The sequence below is a fragment of the Eschrichtius robustus genome, chromosome 15 (genome assembly GCF_028021215.1).
Source record: "Eschrichtius robustus isolate mEscRob2 chromosome 15, mEscRob2.pri, whole genome shotgun sequence".
Classification (NCBI taxonomy): Eukaryota; Metazoa; Chordata; class Mammalia; order Artiodactyla; family Eschrichtiidae; genus Eschrichtius; species Eschrichtius robustus.
In genome coordinates, this window is record NC_090838.1 from 71,051,075 (window position 1) to 71,077,424 (window position 26,350).

A 26,350-nucleotide genomic window follows, 5' to 3' on the forward strand; every position below is an offset into this window, starting at 1 on the left:
AGAGACCTCTGGGACAATATTAAACTCACCAACATTCGCCTCATATGGGTCCCAGAAGGAGAAGAGAGAGAGAAAGAACCTGAGAAAATATCTGAAGAGATTATAGTCGAAAACTTCCCTAACATGGGAAAGGAAATAGCCACCCAAGTCCAGGAAGTGCAGAGAGTCCCAGGCAGGATAAACCCAAGGAGAAACACGCCAAGATGCGTAGTAATCAAATTGAAAAAAATTAAAGACAAAGAAAAATTATTAAAAGCAACAAGGCAAAAATGACAACATACAAGGAAGCTCCCGTAAGGTTAACAGCTGATTTCTCAGCAGAAGCTGTACAAGCCAGAAGGGAGGGACACGATATATTTAAAGTGATGAAAGGGAAGAACCTACAACCAAGACTACTCTGCCTGCAAAGATCTCATTCAGAGTCAAAGAAGAAATCAAAAGCTTTACTGACAAGCAAAAGCTAAGAGAATTCAGCACCACCAAACCAGCTCTACAACAAATGCTAAAGGAACTTCTCTAAGTGTGAAACACAAGAGAAGAAAAGGACCTATGAAAACAAACTCAAAACCAGTAAGAAAATGGTAATAGTAACATACATATCGATAATTACCTTAAATGTGAATGGATTAAATGCTCCTACCAAAAGACACAGGCTTGCTGTATGGATACAAAAACAAGATCCAAATATATCATGTCCACAAGAGACCTACTTCAGTCCTCGGGACACATACACACTGAAAGTGAAGGGATGGAAAAAGATATTCCATGTGAATGGAAATCAAAAGAAGCTGCAGTAGCAATACTCATTTCAAATAAAATAGACTTTAAAATAAAGAATGTTACGAGCCACAAGGAAGGACACTACATAATGATCAAGGGATCAATCCAAGAAGAAGACATAACAATTATAAACATATATACACCCAACATGGGAGCACCTCAATACATAATGCAAAAGCTAACAGCTATAAAAGAGGAAATCGACAGCCACACAATAATCGTAGGGGACTTTAACACCTCATGTACACCAATGGACAGATCATCCAGACAGAAAATTAATGAGGAAACACAAGCTTTAAATGACACAATAGACTAGATAGATTTAATTGATATTTATAGGACATTCCATTCAAAAACAGCAGATTACACTTTCTTCTCAAGCGCGCATGGAACATTCTCCAGGATAGATCACATCTTCAGTCACAAATCAAGCCTTGGTAAATTTAAGAAAACGGAAATCATATCAAGAATCTTTTCTGACCACAACGCTATGAGATAAGAAATAAATTACAGGAAAAAAAACGTAAAAAACACAAACACATGGACGCTAAACAATATGTTATTAAATAACCAAGGGATCACTGAAGGAATCAAAGAGGAAATCAAAAATACCTAGAGAAAAATGACAATGAAAACATGACGATCCAAAACCTCTGGAATACAGCAAAAGCAGTTCTAGGTGGGAAGTTTATAGCAATAAAATCCTACCTCAAGAAAAAAAAAAATTCCAAACAATCTAACTTTACACTTAAAAGAACTAGAGAAAGAAGAACAAATAAAACCCAAAGTTAGTAGAATGAAAGATATCATAAAGATCAGAGCAGAAATAAATGAAATAGAAACAAAAAAAACAATAGAAAAAATCAATAAAACTAAAAGGTGGTTCTTTGAGAAGATAAAATTGATAAACCTTTAGCTAGACTCAACAAGAAAAAGAGGGAGAGGACTCAAATCAATAAAATTAGAAATGAAAAAGGAGAAGTTACAATGGACACCACAGAAATACAAAGCATGCCAATAAAATGGACAACCTGAAAGAAATGGACAAATTCTTAGAAAGGTATAACCTTCCAAGACTGAACCAGGAAGAAATAGAAAATATGAACACACCAATCACAAGTAATGAAATGGAAACTGTGACTAAAAATCTTCCAACAAACAAAAGTCCAGGACCAGATGGCTTCACAGGTGAATTGTAGCAAACATTTAGAGAAGAGGTAACACCCATCCTTCTCAAACTCTTCCAAAAAATTGTAGAGGAAGGAATACTCCCAAACTCATTCTACGAGGCTACAAGCACCCTGATACGAAAACCAGACAAAGATACTACAAAAAAAGAAAATTACAGACCAATATCACTGATGAATACAGAGGCAAATCTCCTCAACAAAATACTAGCAAACAGAATCCAACGACACATTAAAAGGATCATACACCATGACCAAGTGGGATTTATCCCAGGGATGCAAGGATTCTTCAATATATGCAAATCAACCAATGTGATACACCACATTAACAAACTGAAGAATAAAAACCATATGATCATCTTAATAGCTGCAGAAAAAGCTTCTGACAAAATTCAACACCCATTTATGATAAAAACTCTCCAGAAAGTGGGCATAGAGGGAACCTACCTCAACATAATAAAGGCCATATACGAAAAACCCACAGCAATCATCATTCTCAATGGTGAAAAACTGAAAGCATTTCCTCTAAGATCAGGAACGAGACAAGGATGTCCACTCTCACCACTATTATTCAACATAGTTCTGGAAGTCCTAGCCACGGCAATCAGAGAAGAAAAAGAAATAAAAGGAATCCAAATTGGAAAAGAAGTAGTAAAACTGTCACTGTTTGCAGATGACATGATACTATACATAGAGAATCCTAAAGATGCCACCAGAAAACTACTGGAGCTAATCAATGAATTTGGCAAAGTTGCAGGATACAAAATGAATGCAGAGAAATCGCTTGCATTTTTATAAACTAACAACAAAAGTTCAGAAAGAGAAATTAAGGAAATAATCCCATTCACCATTGCAACAAAAAGAATAGAATACCTAGGAATAAACCTACCTAAGTAGGTAAAAGGCCTGTACTCAGAAAACTATAAGACACTGATGAAAGAAATCGAAGATGACACAAACAGATGGAGAGATATACCCATGTTTTTGGATTGGAAGAACCAATATTGTGAAAAATGACTATACTACCCAAAGCAATGTACAGATTCAATGCAATCCCTATCAAATTACCAATAGCATTTTTTATAGAACTAGAACAAAAAATCTGAAAATTTGTATGGAGACACAAAAGACCCCGAATAGCCAAAGCAATCTTGAGGGAAAAAAACGGGAGCTGGAGGAATCAGACTCCCTGACTTCAGACTATACTACAAAGCTACAGTAATCAAGACAATATGGTACTGGCACAAAAATAGAAATACAGAATAATGGAACAGGATAGAAAGCCCAGAGATAAACCTACGCACCTATGGTCAACTAATCTATGACAAAGGAGGCAAGGATATGCAATGGAGAAAAGACAGTCTCTTTAATGAGCGGTGCTGGGAAAACTGGACAGCTACATGTAGAAGAATGAAATTAGAACACTCCCTAACACCACACACAAAAATAAACTCAAAAGGGATTAAAGACCTAATGTAAGACGGGAAACTCTTAGAGGAAAACATAGAAAGAACACTCTTTGACATAAATCACGGCAAGATCTTTTTTGATCCACCTCCTAGAGTAATGGAAATAAAAATAAAAATAAACAAATGGGACCTAATGAAACTTAAAAGCTTTTGCAGGGGCTTCCCTGGTGGCGCAGCGGTTGAGAATCTGCCTGCCAATGCAGGGGACACAGGTCTGAGCCCTGGTCTGGGAAGATCCCACATGCCGCGGAGCAACTAGGCCCGTGAGCCACAACTACTGAGCCTGCGCGTCTGGAGCCTGTGCTCCGCAACAAGAGAGGCCGCGACAGTGAGAGGCCCGCGCACCGCGATGAGGTGGCCCCCGCTCGCTGCAACGAGAGAAAGCCCTCACACAGGAACGAAGACCCAACACACCCAAAAATAAATAGATAAATAAATTAATTAAAATAAATAAATAAAAAAGCTTCTGCACAGCAAAGGAAACTGTAAACAAGACGAAAAGCCAGCCCTCAGAATGGGAGAAAATATTTGCAGACAAATCAACGGACAAAGGATTAATCTCCAAAATACATAAACAGTTCATGCAGCTCAATATTAAAAAAAACAAAGAACCCAATCAAAAAATGGTAGAAGACGTAAATAGACATTTCTCCAGAGAAGACATACAGATGGCCAAGAGGCACATGAAAAGCTGCTCAACATCACTAATTATTAGAGAAATGCAAATCAAAACTACAATGAGGTGTCACCTCACGCCAGTTACAATGGGCATCATCAGAAAATCTACAAACAACACATGTTGGAGAGGGTGTGGAGAAAAGGCAACACTCTCGTACTGTTGGTGGGAATGTAAATTGATACAGCCACTATGGAGAACAATATGGAGGTTCCTTCAGAAACTAAATATAGAATTACCATATGACCCAGCAATCCCACTACTGGGCATATACCCAGAGAAAACCATAATTCAAAAAGACACATGCACCCCAGTGTTAACTGCAGCACTATGTACAATAGCCAGGTCATGGAAGCAACCTAAATGCCCATCGACAGACGAATGGATAAAGAAGATGTGGTACAATATACAATGGAATATTAGCCATAAAAAGGAACGAAACTGGGTCATTTGTAGAGATGTGGATGGACCTAGAGACTGTCATACAGAGCGACGTAAGTCAGAAAGAGAAAAACAAATATTGTATATTAACGCATATATGTGGAATCTAGAAAAATGGTACAGATGAACCAGTTTGCAAGGAAAACAGTGACACAGATGTAGAGAACAAATGCAAGGACACCAAGGGGGGAAAGTGGGGTGGTGGGGGGTGGGATGAATTGGGAGATTGGGATTGACATATATACACTAATATGTATAAAACAGATAACTAATAAGAACCTACAGTATAAAAAAAGAAAATTAAACTTAAAAAAATCACTGCTATAGAAAAATACTAATATTAGAAATAAAGTTCTTAAACAAAATTCAAAAGTTACCAACCTAGTGATGTAAACTCTTCTTCCAGCGAGCTAGAGCTATTGGAAGATGAACTCTGATCATCTTTACTTTCTGAAGAACGATGTGTTCCATCCTCTTCGTCTGTTGAAAGATCAACCGCTCTGGATTCTAACAGGATGTTTTTTGAATATAACAAGAAAGAGTCAAGATGTTGCAATCAATAATTGAAATTATGAAAAATACATGGCATATGTAAAATATGGTGTTTTAATTTTACTCCACATATTTAAAGTAGATATATGCAGATCTTTCTCTAACTTCCATTCTTTCTGAAACCAATGGATGGTCTAATAAATGTACAAGGATGTATCCTATTTGTGTTATCTACTTAACTAGTAAAATAGTCCCTTCATTAAAGAATGAAACAAAAGGAGGAAAGGGAACATAAGAGAAAAAAGAAAATGACAAAAAGTGAAAGAATATTTAAATGAAAAAAGAAAAATAGTGATAGTGAATAAGTAGAAAAAGAAAAGAATACTTAATGTACATTTCCTATGTGCTAGACATACTGAAGTCTGTTTTACAAGATTTATTTCATTTAACATTCACAACTCTATAAAGTAAATGTTATTACTGATGAGAACACTAAGGATTGGAAAGGCTAAATAACATGTCCAATGTCACAAAGTTACTAAATGGAGAAGCTGGGCTTTCAATCTAATTTCATCCAACTCTGGAATTTAGGCTCTTGTAATATAAATACTAAGTTACATTTCAATGGCTGGTGGTTAAGAAGTACTATAATGAGTACTGTAGCCTCAAACCAAATCATGGATCTATTTCCATTGTGTGATTCTGGAAAGGACACAGTCAATTAATCTATTAAACAAAAACAGCATTAAGAGAGAACACCCACAGAGGTATTGTGAGAATCCAATGAGCAAAGTGTAAAGGAATTTATGGTATTATTGACAAAAAAGGACTTGTTAGTTCACAAATATTTTGTAATAGTTGTGAATAACCTTAAGATTTAAGATTACATAAATAAGTACTCTTATACTAAGAACGTTCCTTAATTAGAAAACCTATATAAATTTCAAAAAAGCTGGAGTAAAATCAAGAATTAAAAGACAAAGTAATATATTGCTTCTTGGCCTTTTGGCTAAGATCAAGTGTAAAAGACAAGGAATATAGCTATAGCTTACATTTTTCTTAGCTACTGCTATTTATGACAACTCCTACATCTTCTTAAAGTGAAGTAAAGTTACACCAGAGCAGTGGTTCTCAGAGTATGATCCATCAACCCTTGGAGGTCCCTCAGACCCTTTCAGCCGGTCTGAGGGAAAAGCCAAACTACTTTCATCACAACATTAACATGTTACTTGCCCTTTTTACTCCGTTGGTGGGTAAAACTGCTAATCTTTTAGTATGAATCATAACAGTGATACCAATGTGCAGAAGCATCCACTGTATTCTTTGCCACCTTGTACTAGCAAGAAAAACAGTCAGTTTCACTTATTGTCCTTAATGAAGCAATAAAAATTTAATTTTATTAAATTTTGGCCCTGAGTACATATCTTTTTAATATTCTGTGGATCAAAATGGAAGCATGCATAAAGCACTTCTGGCACATACTGAAATGCAATGGTTGCCTCAAGGAAAAGCACTTGTGTGATGAGCTGCAAGTTGAACTTAACCACTGTCTTCGAGGAGGAAAACCTTTCTACTTGAAAGAATGACAGACAAACTCTAGTTATTCAGACACGGGTATCTGACAAACATTTTCTTAAAAACGACCAAAGTTGTGCCTATCACTTCAAGAATTAAGAGATTTCAAGTCAAGTCTATAATTTTGGGAAAACATACCCTCTACTGTGAACTTGATAGCTTTCCAATACTTAAAGACTGATGATGTTAGTAGTAGCATTAAGAGAGGTTTTTTTTGACATTGTGATAATTGTACCAACACTTTCAAGAACTGCAACTCGGTGAACCACTACTTTCCAAAGAGTCAATGCATGATGTTACCAATCATGCATGGGTAAAAGAGCCATTCAAAGTGCAAAACACACCGACAGATTTTAATCTAGTGGAGTACAAAAAAATTGACTGATATGGTTTCAGCGTTCTCGTGCCAACTAAAAATTGGCACTTGCCTTCTGCATCTACAAGGATTAAGTCACAAACTGCTGTAGCTGCTGATTTTCAACACACCCTGAAAGGAGTTCAGGACAGAGATGAGGAATGAGGTACTCTGTGCTTTGGGAAAAACTGGCAGAACAGGCCTTCAGACAGATATTTTCAGAAGATTTTATGAGCCCAATCCTTACATCTCCTCATATCTCGAAAAGCACTAAAATCATTAATGGTGACGTCTGCTCCTCATGACTAGCAGCAAGCCTCTGCCAAAATGTGTGTTTGACCCCACAAACCCCTCTTCACTAATATCATATGTAACACTGACCTCTCCCCTGCCTCTGTGGAGCAGTTTCTCAAAGCTACCTGAAACGCTGTCTCCTGGGCTATAGTTCTCATTTTGCCCCAAATAAAACTTAACTCACAAACTTTCACGTTGTGCATTTTCTTCAGTCGACACACATTGCAAACTAACCTTTAAGAACTTATTACTTTTTGAGCTTCGTTGTAATATTAAAGCAGAACACCTTCAATGAACTAAAAAGGCTCTTAAGTACTCCTAATCATCTATCTGTGGTTTTCTTCACACATTCAAACAAAACAACATATTTCAATAGACTGAATGCAGAAATATCTGTGAGAATTCAGCTGTCTTCCATTAAGCCAGACATTAAAGAGATTTGCAAATTGAAAACGTCACTCTTACTATTTTTCAGAAAACAGTTATTTTTCATAAAAATGTTTCTTATCCCTACATATGAGTTAATTTAAAAAAAGAATTAATAAAAATTTATTTTAATTCCTAAGATGGTAAATATTATAGATATAATCCACAGAAACAAAAGCTCTTTAGGATCCTTAATTATTCTTAAGAGTATAAAGGGTATAACTTTAAGACCAAAAGGGTACTCTTAAGACCAAAAAGTTTGAGAACCACTGTTTCACTGTTTTAGAAGGCAAGAGAAGAGGCAACTCCTGCCCCCCCCCCATTAAAGTTTAACCAGATGACTCTTACATAAAGCAAAAAATATTTTAAAAGTCATCAGAACTTCAGATAAACAGGTGATTATAACAATGACTAAGAAATCACCAAAATCACTTGGACTAAAAATAGTGGGGAGAAAATTTTTTTACCTCAAGACTAACCAAAAACTATATTATTTTTTTTACAGATACTTTTTTATTTATTGAAATTATACCATGTATACTGTCTTGGAAATAACAATAAATTATGTAACATATCATTAGCAACATAGGCTTGTTTTCTACATGGTTATTTCATCCTGTGACAAGCCAGAAATGCTGAATCATCATTCTATTGGTGGCATAATCCACAGGTGACAAATTGGAGATTCTACTCATGTCAACAGGCCAGGGATTACCTCAGTTCATTAAACTTGAGTGTTAGGCATCCTGGGGAAACATGGTTTGCAGACAGAAGTAGGTAAAAAGTGTCACTTATCTGGAGAAGCTGGTTGCTTTTAGGGCCTTTACTACGAGCTTCACTATTGAATTTTTTTAGAAGTTCCTTTTAGAATGAAACATAATCTCAAATATTTTTATGTGTGTCTGAGTCAGAAGTTAATGTATTTAAACTTCAAGACCGTACTTATACAAGTTCCTTCCAAGTCCTTGTTCCTGTGTTTTTATTTCTAACTTTTCCTAACTATATAGTTTTATTTTTAACTATATTATTATTAAACTCCAATTCAAACTAGAACACATCTTATGTAAACAAGTTTATGCTGCTTGAATTCTATTTTTAAGAACGCAAAGGTACTTCAAAATTACTACATTGTATTTAACACCATTATTGGTACTCTACAGGGTCACCAATCTGTTGTTAGTGGCATATATTGCTATTTTTATCTTTTCTTTAAATAACCGATTAAAAAACAAAACGCAAAAGAAAATGTCCCAAAGCCTGTCACCTAAATTTTTCTAGTGTATCGTTTTGCTTGTTTTCGAGGAAAAGAATTGGGGACAGAAAGTACCTTCACCTACCTAGGAGTATCAGAAATGTTTAAACTCTTCTGTGATGATTTAGGTTCTTCATAAGTATAAAGTGCAGCACTAAAGCTATATATAATTGGTGAGGGTTTATCTGACAGTGCAAACACGGACAAGCCCAAACCTTGCAGTATTATTTCTACTCCCCCAAGGGGCCCAATACGGAGATGCAGGCAGCAGGCCAGTGTTCGCAGGCAGGTATCTCCGCGATTCATCGTTGTTCGTGGTTGGCAAAGGGTTGTAGAAACCTTTAGAGAACCCCGCGGGCTCTTTCCCCATCCTCCCCACACCCCGACCCGGGCACCCACCCTGCTGCCCCGCGTCACCTGGGACGTCCGAGCCTCGGTCCAAGCGCGGAGCCGCTCTCGCGGCGTGCCGGGAACTGGCCCAGACCCGGCCGCGGCCCCGACCCCAGGCCCGGCGTGGTAGTTCCGCCGCTTCTGCGCGGCCTCCTCCAGACGGCAGCCCTTCCTCCGCAGGGCCCAGGTCTGCATGCTCCCGCGGCGCCCCGGGTTCAGCAAATGGCTCCTGGGTGCTGTCGCTGTCACTAGAGTCCGCTCGGCGCTGCCGGAAAGTCCTTTTCGGCCTGTGAGCCATAGCACGTTCACTTCCTGCTCTGGCTAACCCAGGGCTACAGCAGCCACCCAGGCGCGCGCTCCCGCCTCCCGCCTTTCTGCCGCATGCGTGCGCCCGACCCGCGCGTCTTCGACTCCAGCTTCGCCATGCGCATGCGTGCTTTGCTTCCTTCGATCTGTTCGACCGAGCTCGGTGCCCAGGGCTGAGGTCTGGGCATGTAGAGCGTTGTCTTTACTTTGCAAGCCCAGCTTGTGCACATGGTCTCAGAGAATCTCGCTGACTTCCGGAGGTGAGTTCCACGGAAAGCTGCACTCACAGGCTCTCCCTGTGCAAACCCTGTCTGGGAATCAGGCGTTATGCCCACATCCTGGACTGGGACTGGATCTGCTCTTCTACTTTCTGGAGTGAAGTTCTCTCTCCAACCAAGAATTAAAACAGATAAAAAACAAGCAAAAAAACCGCAGGTGTGTGTGTGTTTGAGATTGTCTCTGAAAGCTAAACAGTAAAATCTACACAGTAAAATCTGAACATAAATGATAGGTGCACAAATAAGCAAAAATCAAATGATTGCTTCCAAGCATCACAGCTTCAATCGAACCTGGTTAAATACGTTGGTCCATAAGAAAAAAAAATGTATTTGAAATATGGGGATGTTATTTAAAAAGAAGCACAGAGATAAGAAGGACAGCCCCACAAAATTACCTTTAGAAACAGGTAAAGAGCAACAAGAGAGCAAGAAACCTTTTTAGGTACCCATAATCATCATTACTTTATATTATTTGCTCTTTCTCATGAATACGAGGAGTTTCTTCCCCCAAGAGGGCATGAATAATGCCATATATCTTACTTGCCCCCACTATACTTATTTACAATACTAGCTTATTAAATTAATCAACTGGTTATTAGGAAACTTTGCATTATTCATCTTTTATATAATTTAAAATTGCAGAGGTTAATAATTGAAAGAAAATTGTTATATGAAATATTCCCAGCTTTTGGAAATCGTTTATCCCCTAGTGAAGCGACGTTTTATTCTGCTTCTCTAGCCATTGATCAGTGGGTTCTGAGCTCCCTCTAGTGAGAAATGTGCTATTTACAGAAGGATCGTGTCAATCTTTTGGAAATTGCCTCCTTTCTCATAATAGAGCTACTTTTAATTCTCTTTTGTTATAAGTAATGGATATATTTTCATTTTTAAGCCAAACCTACATCAGATTTTCTCAGAGAACAAATTTTGAGAAGTCGTATTAATAAGTTATCACTCTCTCCTTTGGGAATTAAAAACTTATTGTGGAAATACATCCACAAAAGTATGGACCTAATTTTGTTTTCATTTTTTCAGTATCTATTTTTGAGCACTTACTATGATGGTCCCTTGTCCTGGGCCCAAAGGATCATGATATACATGGGGGTCATGCTCCCGGTGGTCAGGTGCTATTAGCCAAATTAGCCCTACAGTTTGGCTTGTTGGAAATTACTTTAAAAAAAAATGATGCTCAAAATACTTAACGTAAGATCTGCACTCTTAACAAATTTTTAAGTGTACAGTACAGTATTGTTAATTATAAACACAATGTTGTACAGCAGATCTCTAGAACTTTTTCCTTTTAACCAAAACTTTTTACCTGTTGTACTTTAACTCCCCATTCCTCCTCCTCCTCCCTGCCCCTGGCAATCACCATTCTCCTTTTTGCTTCTGTGAGTTTGGCTATTTTAGGTACCTCATGTAAGTGGAATCATGCAGTATTTACCCTTCTGTGACTTAGCATAATGTCCTCAAAGCTCATCCATTTTGTCACATATAGTGGGATTTCCTTCCTTTTTTAATGCTGAATGATATTCCATTGTCTCTATATACCACATTTTCTTTATCCATTCATTGGACAATAGACATTTAGGTGTTTTCCATACCTTGGCTATTGTGAAGAGTGTTGCAATAAATGTGGGAGTGCAAATATGTCTTCAAGATCCTGATTTCAATTCTTTTGGATAAATACCCAGAAGTGGGTCAGCTGGATCATATGGTAGTTTTATTTTTAAATTTTTGAGGAACTTCCATACTGTTTTCCATAACAACTGCACATTTCACATTCCCACAACTGTGTGCAAACATTCCAGTTTCTCCACAACCTTGCCAACACTTGTTGACTATTGATTGATTGACTGATTGATACCGGCCATCCTAACAGGTGTGAAGTGATATCTCATTGTGGTTTTGATTGGCATTTCCCTGATTAGTGATGTTCAGCATCTTTCACATACCTGTTGGCTTCTTTGGAGAAAGTCTATTCAAATCCTTGGCCCATTTTAAAATTGGGTTATTTGGTTTTGTTGTTGTTGTTGGTTTTGTTTTGTCATTGAGTTGTAGTATTACCTTATATATTTTGGATATTAATCTCTTATCATATATATGGTTTGTCAATATTTTTCTCCCTTTCCGTAGTTTGCCTTTTCACTCTGTTGATCATTTCCTTTGCTGGGCAGAAGCTTTTTAGTTTGATGTAATCCTACTTGTCTATTTTTGATTCTGTTGCCTGTGCTTTTGGCATCATATCCTATAAATCTTTGCCATGACCAATGTCATAAAGATTTTCCCTTAAATTTTCTTTTAAGAATTTTACAGTTTAAGATTTTATGTTTAAGTGTTTAATATATTTTGAAATGATTTTTGTGTATGGTGTAACATAAGCATACAATTTCGTTCTTTTGCATGTGGATATACAGTTTCCCCAACACCATCTGTTGAAGAGACTATTCTTTCCCATTGTGTGTTCTTGGTACTTCTGTCAAAGATTAGTTGACCTTATATGTGTGGGTTTATTTCTGGGTTCTCTATTCTGTATCATTGTTTTATATGTCTGTCTTTATGGCAGTACCATACTCTTTTGATCATTGTAGTTTTGCAATAGGTTTAAAAATCAGGAGATGTGATGCCTTCAACTTTGTTTTCTTTCATAGAGTTGTTTTGGCTATTCAGGGTGTTTTGTGGTTCCAGATGAATTTTAGGATTTTTTTCCTACTGCTGTAAAAAATGAGATTTTAATAGGGATTGCTTTGAATATGTACACTCTTTGGAGGTAGTATGGACATTGTAACAATATTGTCTTCCAATTCGTGAACACAGGATGTCTTTCCCTTTATGGTATTTTCTTTAATTTCTTTCATCAGTGTTTTGTGGTTTTCAGTGTAGAAGTCTTTTACCTCCTTGGTTGAATTTATTCCCAAGTATTTTTTTCTGTTTGATGCTATTGTAAATGGGATTGTTCTCCAAATTTCCATTTTTGATTGTTCATTGTTAGAATGTATAAATGCAACTGATTTTTGTGTGTTGATTTTGTATTCTGCAATTTTGTTGAGTTTACTTATTCTTTCTAACAATTTTTGTGTCTGTTTGTATGTGTGTGCTGTATAGTTTTTAGGGTTTCCTATGTATAAGATCAAATAATGACAATTTTACTTCTTCCTTTCTGATTTGGATACCTTTTATTTCTTTATCTTGCCTAATTGCTCTAACTAGGAATTTCACTACTGTGTTGAATAAGAGGTGAGAGTGGGCATCTGTCTTGTTTGTGATCTTAGAGAAAAAGCTTTCACTCTTTCACCATTGAGTATGATGTTAGCTGTGGGCTTGTTGTACATGGCCTTTATTATGTTGAAGTATTTTCCTTCTATACCTAATTTGTTGAGGGTTTTTATCATGAAAAGATGTTGTCAAATGCTTTTTCTGCATCTATTGAGAGGATCATATTGTTTTTACCTTTTATTCTATTTAATGTGGTGTATCACATTTTTGATTTGCATATGTTGAATCATCCTTGCATCCCGGGGATAAATCCCACTTGATCATGGTGCATGATCTCTTTAATATACTGTTGAATTCAGTTTGCTAATATTTTGTTGAGAATTTTTGTATCTATATCCATCAGGGATATTGGTCTATAGTTTTCTTGTAGTGACCTTATCTGGCTTTGGTATTAGGGCCTCTTAAAATGAGTTTGTGATGGTTCCCTCTTCTTCAGTTTTTTTGAAATAGTTTGAGAAGGATTGGCTTTAATTCGTCTCTAAGTGTTTGATAGAATTCATTAATGAAACCATCTCATCCTGGACATTTCTGTGTTGGAAGGTTTTTGACTACTGATTCAATCTCCTTACTTATTATTGGTCTGTTCATATTTTCTATTTCTTCATGATTCAGTCTTGGTAAGGTGTATATTTCTAGGAATTTATCCATTTATTCTAGGTTATCCAATTTGCTGGTGTATAATTGTTCATAGTAGTCTTTTATGATCTTATGTATTTTTGTGGTACCTTTTGTAATGTCTCCTCTTTCATTTCTGATTTTATTTATTTGAGTCTTCTTTCCCCCACCCTGTGGTTAGTCTAGCTAAAAGTTTGTCAATTTTGTTTATCTTTTCAAAAAAACAGCTCTTAGTTTTGTTGGTATTTTCTATTTTTTCCTGTCTCTATTTCATTTACTCTGATTTTTGTTATTTCCTTCCTTCTGCTTATTTTGGGGCTTAGTTTGTTCCATTTTTAGTTCCTTGATGTGTAGTTTATTTGGGATCTATTTTCTTAACATATACGTTTATAACAATAAAATTTCCTCTATTAACTGCTTTTGCAGCAAGCTGTAGGTTTTGGTGTGTTGTATTTCCATTTCCATTTGTTTTGAGATTTTTTTAAATTTTTACTTCTTCTTTGAACTATTGGTTGTTTAGGAGTGTATTGTTTAGTTTCCACATGCTTATAAATTTTCCAGCTTTCTTCTTGTTGGTTTCTAGTTTCATACCACTGTGGCCAGAAAAGATACTTTATATGATTTCAATCTTCTTGAGCCAGCTGTTAATCTTGACAAGTAAGTTGTTTTTACTTGGCTCACAGTCTTACCTTCCAGGAGCAGGTGCTTCTGGTAACAAATATCTTTGTTCAGCCCAGTATTATTTAGCATGAAAAACAGGAAAATATCATTCTTTCAGAATTGTTTAACTTAGGGAGCAGAAAGCATATTTGTTCTCAGTAGGGAATTGTTTTAGTTTCACTTCTTATAAGAGTGAGATCTTAAAAGCAATAATTTTTGGTAGGCAATAAAATAATAATAGCAGCCAAAATTTATGAGCAACTACTATGTGTCAGGTATTATGACAAGCACTTAACATATATTATTTCATTTTATACTCATAGCATCCTTACTAGTTGGAGCAATATCCCTGCTTTCTTGGATGAGGAAACAGAGGAACAAAGAGAAAAATTAGGAAAAGCTCCCAAGGACAGATGTCAGCATCATGGTGGTGTGAGATGCTCTTTTAATCTGCCCCCTTTAATCTACAACAGTAAAACATCCCTGACTCAACAAATGTTTCTTTGCCCAACACACCGAGATGCTGGAGAGTTCCACACATCTGTACATCTAAAGGTGGGTGGACTGGAACACATAGAGGAGACAGAACCAGGGAAAAGTAGAGGTGGTGCTTGTGATCCTGGCCCTCTGGCCATGGGGACTGAGCCCCAGAGAGCCTGGTAACAGCAGGGGAGGTAGCACATGTGACTCCAGCATCTGACCACAGTGACACCTGTGGCCACAGGGAACCAAGCAGAAGCAGCAGTGGGGCCTGTGACCCTGTCCTTCCAGCTGTGGAGGTGCCCACAATTCTGGGCCACAGCATTGGTGCCCCAAAACCTAAAAACCCTGGATATGGCAGAGGTGCCTGTGACCATGACTCTACCTGCCACGCTTCATCTCCCTCTGTGTGACCCAGGCAAACTTGGATGTGATGGAGGCATCTGCCATCCGGTGCCCTAGGTGGTGATACCATTGACTGCAGCAACACTGGCAGCAGCAAGGCACCAGTGACCCTGAAGACACAAGCAGTGACAATGAGGCCATTGGCAACACCTCTGGAAGAGGAGGTAGAGGGTAGAAAGAAGGTGGATTCTCAAATATAGCTGGAGACAGCTCAGGTAAAAGAAATCAAAAGCTTGTGCTCTAGTGCCACTTACTGAAAAGGAAAATAAAGACCTCTAATTACTAACCTGTTGAGTTGTTAGAATCCAGTAGAAAATACTTTACCTAAAGAAGAAAAGTGTTCACTACTTCAAATGCTCTGGCAGAGGAACAATTCATCAAGCACCATGAAAAACCACAATAACACAGTATTACAAAAGAAAATGACAATTCTCCAGAATTCTGATCTAACTGATATCATGAAGAAACTCACTGAGCTCTAAGAAAACTCAGAAAGGCAGTTCAATGAGCTCAAGAATAAAATTAATGAACAAAGGAATACTTTATTAAAGAGATTGAAACTCTGAAAAAGAACCAAACAGAAATTCTGGAGATGAAGAACTCAAAAAATGAGATGAAGAATACATTAGACAGCACTGAAAATCAAACAGACCATATGGAAGACAGAATTTGCAAGAACAAAGATAGATATCTAGAAATGATACAGGTAGAAAAGGAGAGAGAGCTAAGATCAAAAAAATGAAGAAATTCTACAAGAACTATCTGACTCCATTAGGAAGGACAACATAATGATAATAAGTATCTCAGAAGGAGATGAGAGGGAGAAGGGAGCAGTGAGTTGATTTAAAGAAGTAATAGCTGAAAAATTCCCAAACCTGGGGAAGGAAATGGGTATATAAGTCAATGAAACTAAAAGAACACTTAATTGCCTCAATGCAAAAATACCTTCTCCAAGACACATATTGAAACTGTCAGAAGTTAATGACAAAGAAAATTTTAAAGGCAGCCGGGTGGGGGTGGGGGTAACCCCCAAAGGATCCCTCATTAGGCTATCAGCAGATTTCTCAGAAACTCTACAGGCTAGGAGAATGGAATGGCATACTCAAAATATTGAGAGATTAAAAACTGTCAGCCAAAAATACTCTATCCAGCAAAGTTATCCTTCAGATATGAAAGAGAAATAAAGGCTTTCCCAGACAAATAAAAGCTGAGGGAGTTCATCACAACTAGATCTGCCTTGCATGAAATGTTGAAAGGAGCTCTTCTACCTGAAATGGAAAGGCAAAAAAGTACACAAAACTTTGAGTAGGGTGATAAATAGACAGAATCAGAAACTTGCAACTCTGTATCCAAATAGGTTGTTAAACAATTATAGCATAAAGGATAAAGGGGAAAAGCAGGAAAAAATAACTATAGCTACTTCAATTTGGTAATGAACTCACAACATAAAAAGGGATAATTTGAAACAACAAAAACATAAAAGAGGCAGAAGAAAAGGACAGAACCAGTAAAGGCAAATGAAGATAAGATGCCATCAGCAGAAAAAGGACTATTTTATCTATGAGACATTTTATACAAACCTCATCATAATCACAAAACATAAATCCGAAGCAGTGACATGCAATATAAAAAGAGAGGAAACAGAAATATCACCAAACCAAAATGGCAGACAAAAACACAAGGAAAAAGAAACAACGGAGATATAGAGTAACCAGAAGACAAAAGATAAAATGGCAGTACTAAGTCCCCATTTATCAATAATCACCCTAAATACAAATGAATTGAATTCATTAATCAAGAGACACAGAGCTGATAGATGGATTAAAAAACAAGCTCCAACTATATGCTGCCTCCAGGAGACTCATCTCAGCTCTAAAAGCAAACATAAGTGCAAAGTGAAAGGATGAAACATGATACTCGAGGCAAATGGCAGCCAAAAGAAAGTGAGTGTAGCTATACTCATATCAGATAAAATAAACTGCAAGCCAAAAAATGTAGCAAGAGACAAAGGTAGACATTATATTATGATAAAGGGGACAAGTCATCAAGAAGACATAACAGTTATTAATATATATGCATCTAACACAGGAGCACCATAATATATAAAGCAATTATTAACAGACTTAAAGGGTGAAATTGACAGCAATACAATAATAATAGGGGATTTAAAAACCCCACTTACATCAATGGATAGACCATCCAGACAGAGAGTCAACAAGAAAACAATGGCCTTAAATATAGAACATTCCATCCAAATACAGCAAATACAAATTCTTCTCAATGGAACCTTGAAAATCAAGGTGAGACCATATGTTAGGACATAAAACAAGTCTCAATAAATTTTAAAAAAGTGAAATAATATCAGCATCTTTTCCAATCACAATGGTAGGAAACTACATATCAACTACAAAAAGAAAGCTGGGAAAATCACAAATATGTGAAGACTAAACAACAGCCTATTGGGTCAATGAAGATATCAAAGGAGAAATTGAAAAATACCTGAAGACTAATGAAAATGAAAATACAACATACCAAAATCTGTAGGAGGCAGCAAAAACAGTTCTAAGAGGGAAGTTCATAGTGATAAAGGCCTACCTCAAGAAATAAGAAAAATCTCAAACAATCTAATTTTACACCTAAAGGAACTAGAAAAAGAAGAACAAATGAAGCCCAAAGTCAGCAGAAGGAAAGTAATAATAAAGATCAGAGTGAAAGTAAATGAAATAGACACTACAAAAACAATAGAAAAGATCAATATAACTAAGAGCTAGTTCTTTGAAAAGGTAAACAAAATTGGCAAACTTTTAACTACACTCACTAAGAAAAAAAGTGAGAAGTTTCAGATAAATAAAATCAGAAACAAAAGAGGAGAAATTACAGTGGATACTACAGAAATACAAAGGGTTATAAGAGAATAATATGAATAGCTACACAACAACAAATTGGACAACCTAGAAGAAATAGCTAAATTCATACAACCTTCCAAGACTGAATCATGAAGAAATAGCAAATTTGAATATACCAATCACTAGTAAGAGTAAGTAAGTAAGTAAGGAGATTGAAACAGTAATCAAAAACCAACCCCAAAACAAAAGTTCAGGATCAGGCAGCTTCACAGGTAAATTATGCCAAACATTCAAAGAAGATTTAATGTCTATCCTTCTCAAACTCTTCCAAAAAATTGAAGAGGAGGGAATGCTTCCTAACTCATTTTATGACTCCAACACTCCCCCGATACCAAAACTACACAAGGACAACACACAGAAAATTACAGGCCAACGTCTCTAATGAACATCCATGCAAAAATCCTCAATAAAATATTAACAAACCAAATACAACAATGCATTAAAAGGATCATACGCCATGATCAAACGGGATTTATTCCAGGGATGCAAGGATATTTCAACATCTTCAAATCAATCAACATGATATACCACATTAACAAAATGAAAGGTAAAAACCACATGATTATCTTAATAGTTGCATAAAAATCATTGACAAGATTCAACACACATTTATGATAAAAACTCTCAATAAAATGGGTATAGAAGGAATGTACCTCAACATAATAAAGGCCATATATGTTAAGCCCACAGCTTACATCATACTCAGTGGTGAAACTGAAAGCTATCCCTCTACAATCAGGAACAAGTCAAGGATGCCCACTCTCACCACTCTTATTCCACATAGTATTGCAAGTCCTCATCAGAGCAGTTAGGCAAGAAAACAGCAATAAAAGGCATCTACATCAGAAAGGAAGAAGTAAAACTATCACTATTTGTGGATGACATGGTTTTATATGTAGAAAACCCTAAAAACTCCACCAAAAAACCATTAGAAATAATAAAGAAATACTGTAAAATTACAGGGTACAAAATCAATATACAAAATATGTTGTATTTCTATACACTAACAACAAACTGAAAGTAAAAGAAATCAAAACAATCCCATTTTCAACTACATCAAAAAATAAAATACCTAGGAATAAATTTAACCAAGGAGGTGAAAGATCCATACACTGAAAATTATAAAACATTGTTGAAAGAAATTGAAAAAAAAAAACTAAGAAATGAAAAGATATTCCATGCACATGGATTGAAAGAATTAACATTGTTAAAATGCCTATACTACCTAAAGCAAACTACAGATTCAATACAATTCCTGTCAAAATCCCAATGACATTTTTCACAGAAATAGAACAAAAAATTCTAAAATCTATGTGGAACCATAAAAGACCCTGAATAGTGAAAGCAATCCTGAAAGAAAAAGAACAAAGTTGAGGGTATCATACTCCCTGATTGCAAATTATACTACAAAGCTATAGTAATCAACACAGCATGGTATTGGCAGAAAAACAGATACATAGATCAATGGAGAATTGAAAGCCCAGAAATAAATTCATACATATATTTTCAGTTAATTTAGCACAAAGAAGTAAAGAACATACGATGGAGAAAGGATAGTCTCTTCAAATGGTATTGGGAAAATTGGACAGAATGAAAAAGAATGAAACTAGATCACTGTCTTACAGCATACACAAACATCAATTCAAAATGGATTAAAGGCTTGAATGTAAGACCTGAAACCACAAAACTCCTAGAAGAAAACATGGTCAGTATACTCTTTGACACTGGTCTTAGCAATATCTTTCTGGATATGTCTCCTTAGGAAAGGGAAACAAAAGCAAAAATAAACACATGGGATTACATCAAACTGAAAAACTGCTGCCCAGAAAAGGAAACCATTAACAAAATGAAAAGGCAACTTACCAAAAGGGAGAAAATTTTGCAAATCACATAAACAGTAAGGAGTTAATATCATATATATTTATATAATATATAACATATATAATATAGCTATATAGAAATAACCTAAGTGCCCATCCACGGACAGTGTATAAGGATGGACAGTGAAATACTACTCAGCCATAAAAAGATAAAATCTTGCCATTTGCAGCAACATGTGTGGACCCTGAAGGTATTATGTTAAGTGAAATAGGTCAGACAGAGAAAGACAAATACCATATGATTTCACTCATATATGGACTGTAAAAAAAGAAGAAAAAATCAATGAACAAACCAAAACAAACAAACAATCCCCCCCCATATAGATACAGAGAACAGAATAGTAGTTACCAGGGGGCAAGAGAGGTAGGAGGAAGGAGAAATTGGTAAAGGGGTCAACTGTATTGTGATGAATGGAAAAACTTTTTTTGGTGAGCATGCTGTAGTGTACACAGAAGTTGAAATATAATGTTGTACACATGAAACTTATGTAGTGTTACAAACCAGTGTTACCTCAATAAAACACTTACATTAAAAAAGAAAAGTTCCCAAGTTAAAGTACTAGCTTGAAAGTCATGGGACAGTGATTCAAATCCAGGCAGCATAATCTGAAGCCTTTTGTTTCAACTACTACATGACACATCACAAGGGCAATTTTCCTCAAGGAAATGCAGCAATATGAAATAACTCATACTGTGGTGACCACAGCCTGTTCATGCATTGCAATCAATTTAAGATCAATATACATGGCAATTTAGTAAGATGAAAAGATATAACAAAGAACAGTGTCAAGGGTGATCATGAGTGACTTTCTTCATTTTGTATCTTTTGCTCCTTAATTCTAGACAAAAAATTCTAGAGCTTTGCTTCTATTCCAACAATCAGTTTTCTAAGTCCAAGCTTCTTTTCAGTGCCTCACCTGGAGTTTTTTTAAATTGAGTTTTTATTTCCTATTATGAACTGTGAAATACATCCATAAAAATACACAAAACAAAAATGTACAGGTCATGGACTTATTGCAGAGCAAATCCCTCTGTAGCCACCATCAAATTAAAGAGACAAAACAATGCTAGCACTCTAGTAATCCCTTTTATGGCCCTCCTTTCAGTCCCCATTTCCCTCTCACTGTTTCTCAAAGTAATCATATAATGATTTTATAGTAATCACCTTCTTGCTTAAAAAACGTTTTACCACCTAAGCATGTGTCTTTAAACACTATGGTGTAGTTTTGTCTGTGTTTTTGAACTTTACATAAATGGAATCACCATGTGTTTATTGTTTTGAGCCTGGACTTTTTCTCTTTTTTGCTTAATATGTGTTTGCATTATATTTCCACATTTCTCTGTGTAACTGTAAACCAAAAAATGGTTTTTATTGCTGTGCAGTACTTCACTGTATGAGCATACCACAGTTTATCTATTCTAATGTTGATGCTTTGGTAGTTTTTAGGTTTTCACCACTGTTTTAAGGAAAAGAGCCCAGTCTTTCCCTCCTGTGTAAGGAAGAACACAGTTATCCTCCTGTGTTTTCCCTTTACTCTCATATTACTACCACACTTACAATGCTTCTGACACCAAGTGTTTGGGAGTTTCTCCCACCAAACAATTTTGTGATACCAGTTGGATATTCTACAATTAAACCAAATTGTGACACTGTTTACCTGGGGATAGCATCAGATCCACTGGTTAAGGGCCCAGTCCCATGAGACTATCCCCTACTTCAGATGCCAATCTCAAGTAGTAGGTCTCCAGGTTACCCACAACTTCTGTATGACCTGGCTTAAGATCAAAGGTTCTCACGGCTTTCTCCCTATTGGATTCAATTATTTGCTAGAAGAGCTCACAGGGAAAAACTTACCAGTTTGCTAAAGGATATGATAAAGGATACAGATGAACAGCCCGATGAAGAGATACGTAGGGAAAAGTCTGGCAGTGTTTTGAGTACAGGAGCTTCTGTCCCCTTGAAATTGGGGTGTGTCTCTCTCCTGGTACTTGGATGTGTTCCCTAACCTGGAAGCTCTCTCAACCCCATATAATTGGGATTTTTATGGGGGCTTCATCATAGGCACAATGGATTATTAACTCCATTTTCAGCCATTCTCCTTTCTCAAGAGAATGAGGAGAGCAGGGCTAAAAATTTCAAACTTCTAATCATGGCTTGGTCTTCCCTGTGACTGGCCCTCATCCAGCAGCCCATCCAGAGTCACCTCACTAGAACAAAAGACACTCCTATAACCCAGGAAATTACAAGGTTTTCAGGAGCCCTGTGTCAGGACCTGGGGTCAAAGACCAAATATTAAAACAAAAGATGCTCCTCATGCTCTTATCACTTAGGAAAGTACAAGGATTTCAGGATCTCTGTGCCAGGAACCAGGAGCAGAGACTGTTACTGAACCAAACTTGAGTCCACTCACCCAACACACAGCAAAGCCTATTTACCAACACTGGGTTGTAGTGAAGGAAAGTACAGCATTTACTGCAGGGCCAAGAAAGGAGAATGGGAGGCTCATGCACAGAAGACCCCAAATCCCTGATGGCTTTCAGGGAAAGGTTTTAAAATGCAAGGTGAGGAAGAGGGTTGCAGGGTGCTTGATCAGCTCGTGGATATTCTGATTTGTTGGTGGTGAGGTAACTGAGTGGTGTTTCAGAGTCAACATCATCAACCTTCTAGTTCCAACTGGTCTGGGGTCTACATGCTGGTGGTCAGCAGTTAACTTCTTTCACCTGTTGGGGGTTTTAGTATCTGCAAAACAACTCAAGGATATGGCTCAGGATATTATCTATAACCTTTAAGGAAGAACTAGAAGTCCTTGACTTTGTCTTATGGCTAAACTACTATTATTGTTTCTTGCTTGACTGTTTTCCTTAGTTTCTGCATTTCTCTGATTAAATTTGCTCATTGGCATTCAGGGAAGGTTTTAGGAGGCTAAAGCTCTTCTAAAAACAAGAGGCAGGGGACATGGGGATCTGTTCCTGGGAAGGCTCCATAGGGGCCTATAATAGAAATATATATATTTCTATTATCTCACAGCCATATTGCAAATAATATAGTCATTAAAACTTATACCTGTCTCGGGGTAATGTTCACACAGTTCTGTTGGGTATTGTCCTATGAGTGAAATATTGGGATCATGGATTATGCATATCTTTAATTTCAGTGGAAAATGCCAGCTTTCCAAGGTAGTACATTTACACTTCCATAAATTTACATGTATAAAAGTTTTCATGATTCTTTATCCTTGCTAACACTTAGTATTGTCAATTGTCTTACTTTTAGCCTTCTGGGTCCTGATGGCTTTAATTAGAATTTCCTTGATCACTAATGAATAAGAACCCTTATTCATATATATATATATAAATAATATATATGTATGTATTACACATGCACACACACATACACACACACACACACACACACACACACACACACATCCTACCTAAAGTTCCTCTTTTGTGACTTTCCTATTCAAGTCTCTTATCCATTTTCTATTGCTTGTTTTTTTCTTAATGGCACATAGCTATTTGTTATGTATTAGGTATATGAGCCCTTTGACTGTTATACGTATTGCAAATATGTTCTACCACCTTGTGGTTTGCTTTTTCACTCTCTTAATGGTTTTTGGTTTTTTGTGTGTGTGAAGAGAAATTCTTAAATTTTTAATGTTAATGTAAAGCAATTTATTTATCCTTTCCTTTATCTTTTGTGCTTTTTGTGTCTTGTTTTAGAAATCTTTCTATATACCCCAAGGTCAAAAATATAGTCTCTGATAGTATATTATGGATATAGATCTATAATGTACCTGGAGTTGATTTTTTTGGGTATGGAGTGAGATGACCATCAAATTAATTTTTATATGGCTATCCAATTGACCTAATTTAATTAAAAATTATATAATGGAAAATTTCCAAACATATGTAATAAGTACACAGAAGAATTTAATGCACTCTCATTATTCAGCTTTGATAATTTTCAACTCATGGACAACTTGTTTCATCTCTACTCCCATCTACTCTCTTTATACATTATTTCAAAATATGTCACACACATGGTGTTTCATCCAAAATATTTCCGGTATGTCTAAAACATAAGGACTATATTATTAAAAAAAATAGTCACAATAAAATTATCACACTTACAGTTGGTAATACTTTAAAAAAAATTTTAAATTGAACTATAGTTGATTTACAATGTTGTCATAGTTTCAGGTGTACAGCAAAGTGAATAAGTTATACATATACATATATCCACTCTTTTTAAGATACTTTTCCCATATAGACTATTGCAGAGGATTGAGTAGAGTTCCCTGTACTATTCAGTAGGTCTTTATTAGTTATATATTTTATATATAGTACTGTGTATATGTCAGTCCCAATCTTCCAATTTACACTTCCCCCTCTTACACCCTGTAACCATAAGTTTGTTTTCTACATCTGTAACTCTATTTCTGTTTCGTAGATAAGTTCATTTGTACATTTTTTTAGATTCCATATAAGCGATATCATATCATATTTGTCTTTGTCTGACTTACTTCAGTCAGTATGACAATCTCTAGGTTTATCCACGTTGCTGCAAATGGCATTATTTTGTTCTTTTTTATGACTAATATTCCATTGTATATATGTACCACATCTTCTTTATCCATTCCTCTGTTGATGGACATTCAGGTTGCTTCAATGTCCTGGCTATTGTAAATAGTGCTGCAATGAACATTTTGGTACCTGTCTCTTTTTGAATTATGGATTTCTCAGGGTATATGCCCAGTAGTGGGATTGCTGGGTCATATGATAGTTCTATTTTTAGTTTTTTAAAGAAACTCCATACTGTTCTCTATAGTGGCTGTATCAATTTACATTCCCACCAACAGTGCAAGAGGGTTTCCTTTTCTCCACACCCTCTCCAGCATTTATTGTTTGTAGATATTTTGATAGTGGCCATTCTTACTGGTGTGAGGTGATACCTCATTGTAGATTTGATTTGCATTTCTCTAATGATTAGTGATGTTGAGCATCCTTTCATGTGTTCATTGGCAATCTGTATTTCTTCTTTGGAGTACTGTCTATTTAGGTCTTCTGCCCATTTCTGGATTGGGTTGTTTGTTTTTTTGATACTGAGCTGCATGAGCTCCTTGTATATTTTGGAGATTAATCCTTTGTCAGTTGCTTCATTTGCAAATATTTTCTCCCATTCTGAGTGTTGTCTTTTTGTCTTGTTTATAGTTTCTTTTGCTGTGCAAAAGCTCTTAAGCTTCATTAGGTCCCTTTTGTTTATTTTTGTTTTTATTTCCATTTCTCTAGGAGGTGGGTCCAATAGTGATTTATGTCCTAGAATGTTCTGCCTATGTTTTCCTCTAAGAGTTTTACAGTGTCTGGCCTTACATTTAGGTCTTTAATCCATTTTGAGTTTATTTTTGTGTATGGTGTTAGGGAGTGTTCTAATTTCTTTCTTTTACATGTAGCTGTCCAGTTTTCCCAGCACCACTTATTGAAGAGACTGTCTTTTCTCCATTTTATATTCTTGCTTCCACTGTCATAGATTATGTGACCATATGTGTGTGGGTTTATCTCTGGGCTTTCTATCCTGTTCCACTGATCTATATTTCTGTTTTTGTGGCAGTACCATACTGTCTTGATTAATGTAGCTTTCTAGTATAGTCTGAAGTCAGGGAGCCTGATTTTTCTTTCTCAAGATTGACTTGGCTATTCGGGGTCCTGTGTGTTTCCATATAAATTGTGAAAATTTTTGTTCTAGTTCTGTGAAAAATGCCATTGGTAGTTTGATAGGAATTGCATTGAATCTGTAGATTGCTTTGGGTAGTATAGGCATTTTCAGAATGTTGATTCTTCCAATCCAAGAACATGGTATATCTCTCCATCTGTTTGTATCATCTTTAATTTCTTTCATCAGTGTCTTATAGTTTTCTGCATACAGGTCTTTTGTCTCCTTAGGTAGGTTTATTCCTAGGTATTTTATTCTTTTTGTTGCAATGGTAAATGGGAGTGTTTCATTAATTTCTCTCTCAGATTTTTCATCATTAGTGTGTAGGAATGCAAGAAATTTCTGTGCATTAATTTTGTATCCTGCAACTTTACCAAATTCATTGATTAGCTCTAGTAGCTTTCTGGTAGCAACTTTAGGATTCTCTATGTATAGTATCTTGTTATCTGCAAACAGTGACAGTTTTACTTCTTCTTTTCTGATTTGGAGTCCCT

At 36.3% G+C, this 26,350-nt stretch overlaps 1 protein-coding gene across 4 annotated transcripts in view; it reads right to left on the reverse strand.

Annotated features, from left to right (window-relative positions):
* The window catches only part of GCFC2 (GC-rich sequence DNA-binding factor 2), a 93,348-nt gene extending 83,664 nt beyond the window's left edge, over window positions 1-9,684 (reverse strand). For all 4 annotated transcript variants that reach the window (XR_011076682.1, XM_068564929.1, XM_068564928.1 and 1 more), the window contains exons 1-2: window positions 9,365-9,684; window positions 4,935-5,060 (exon numbers count right to left, since the gene is read on the reverse strand). Coding sequence is in view for 3 of the 4 variants with exons in the window: in XM_068564929.1 (XP_068421030.1) it covers window positions 4,935-5,060; window positions 9,365-9,635 (397 nt within the window). In the remaining variant the exon portion in view is untranslated. The remainder of the gene's footprint in view (window positions 1-4,934; window positions 5,061-9,364) is intronic.
* Between the last annotated feature and the right edge of the window lie 16,666 nt (window positions 9,685-26,350).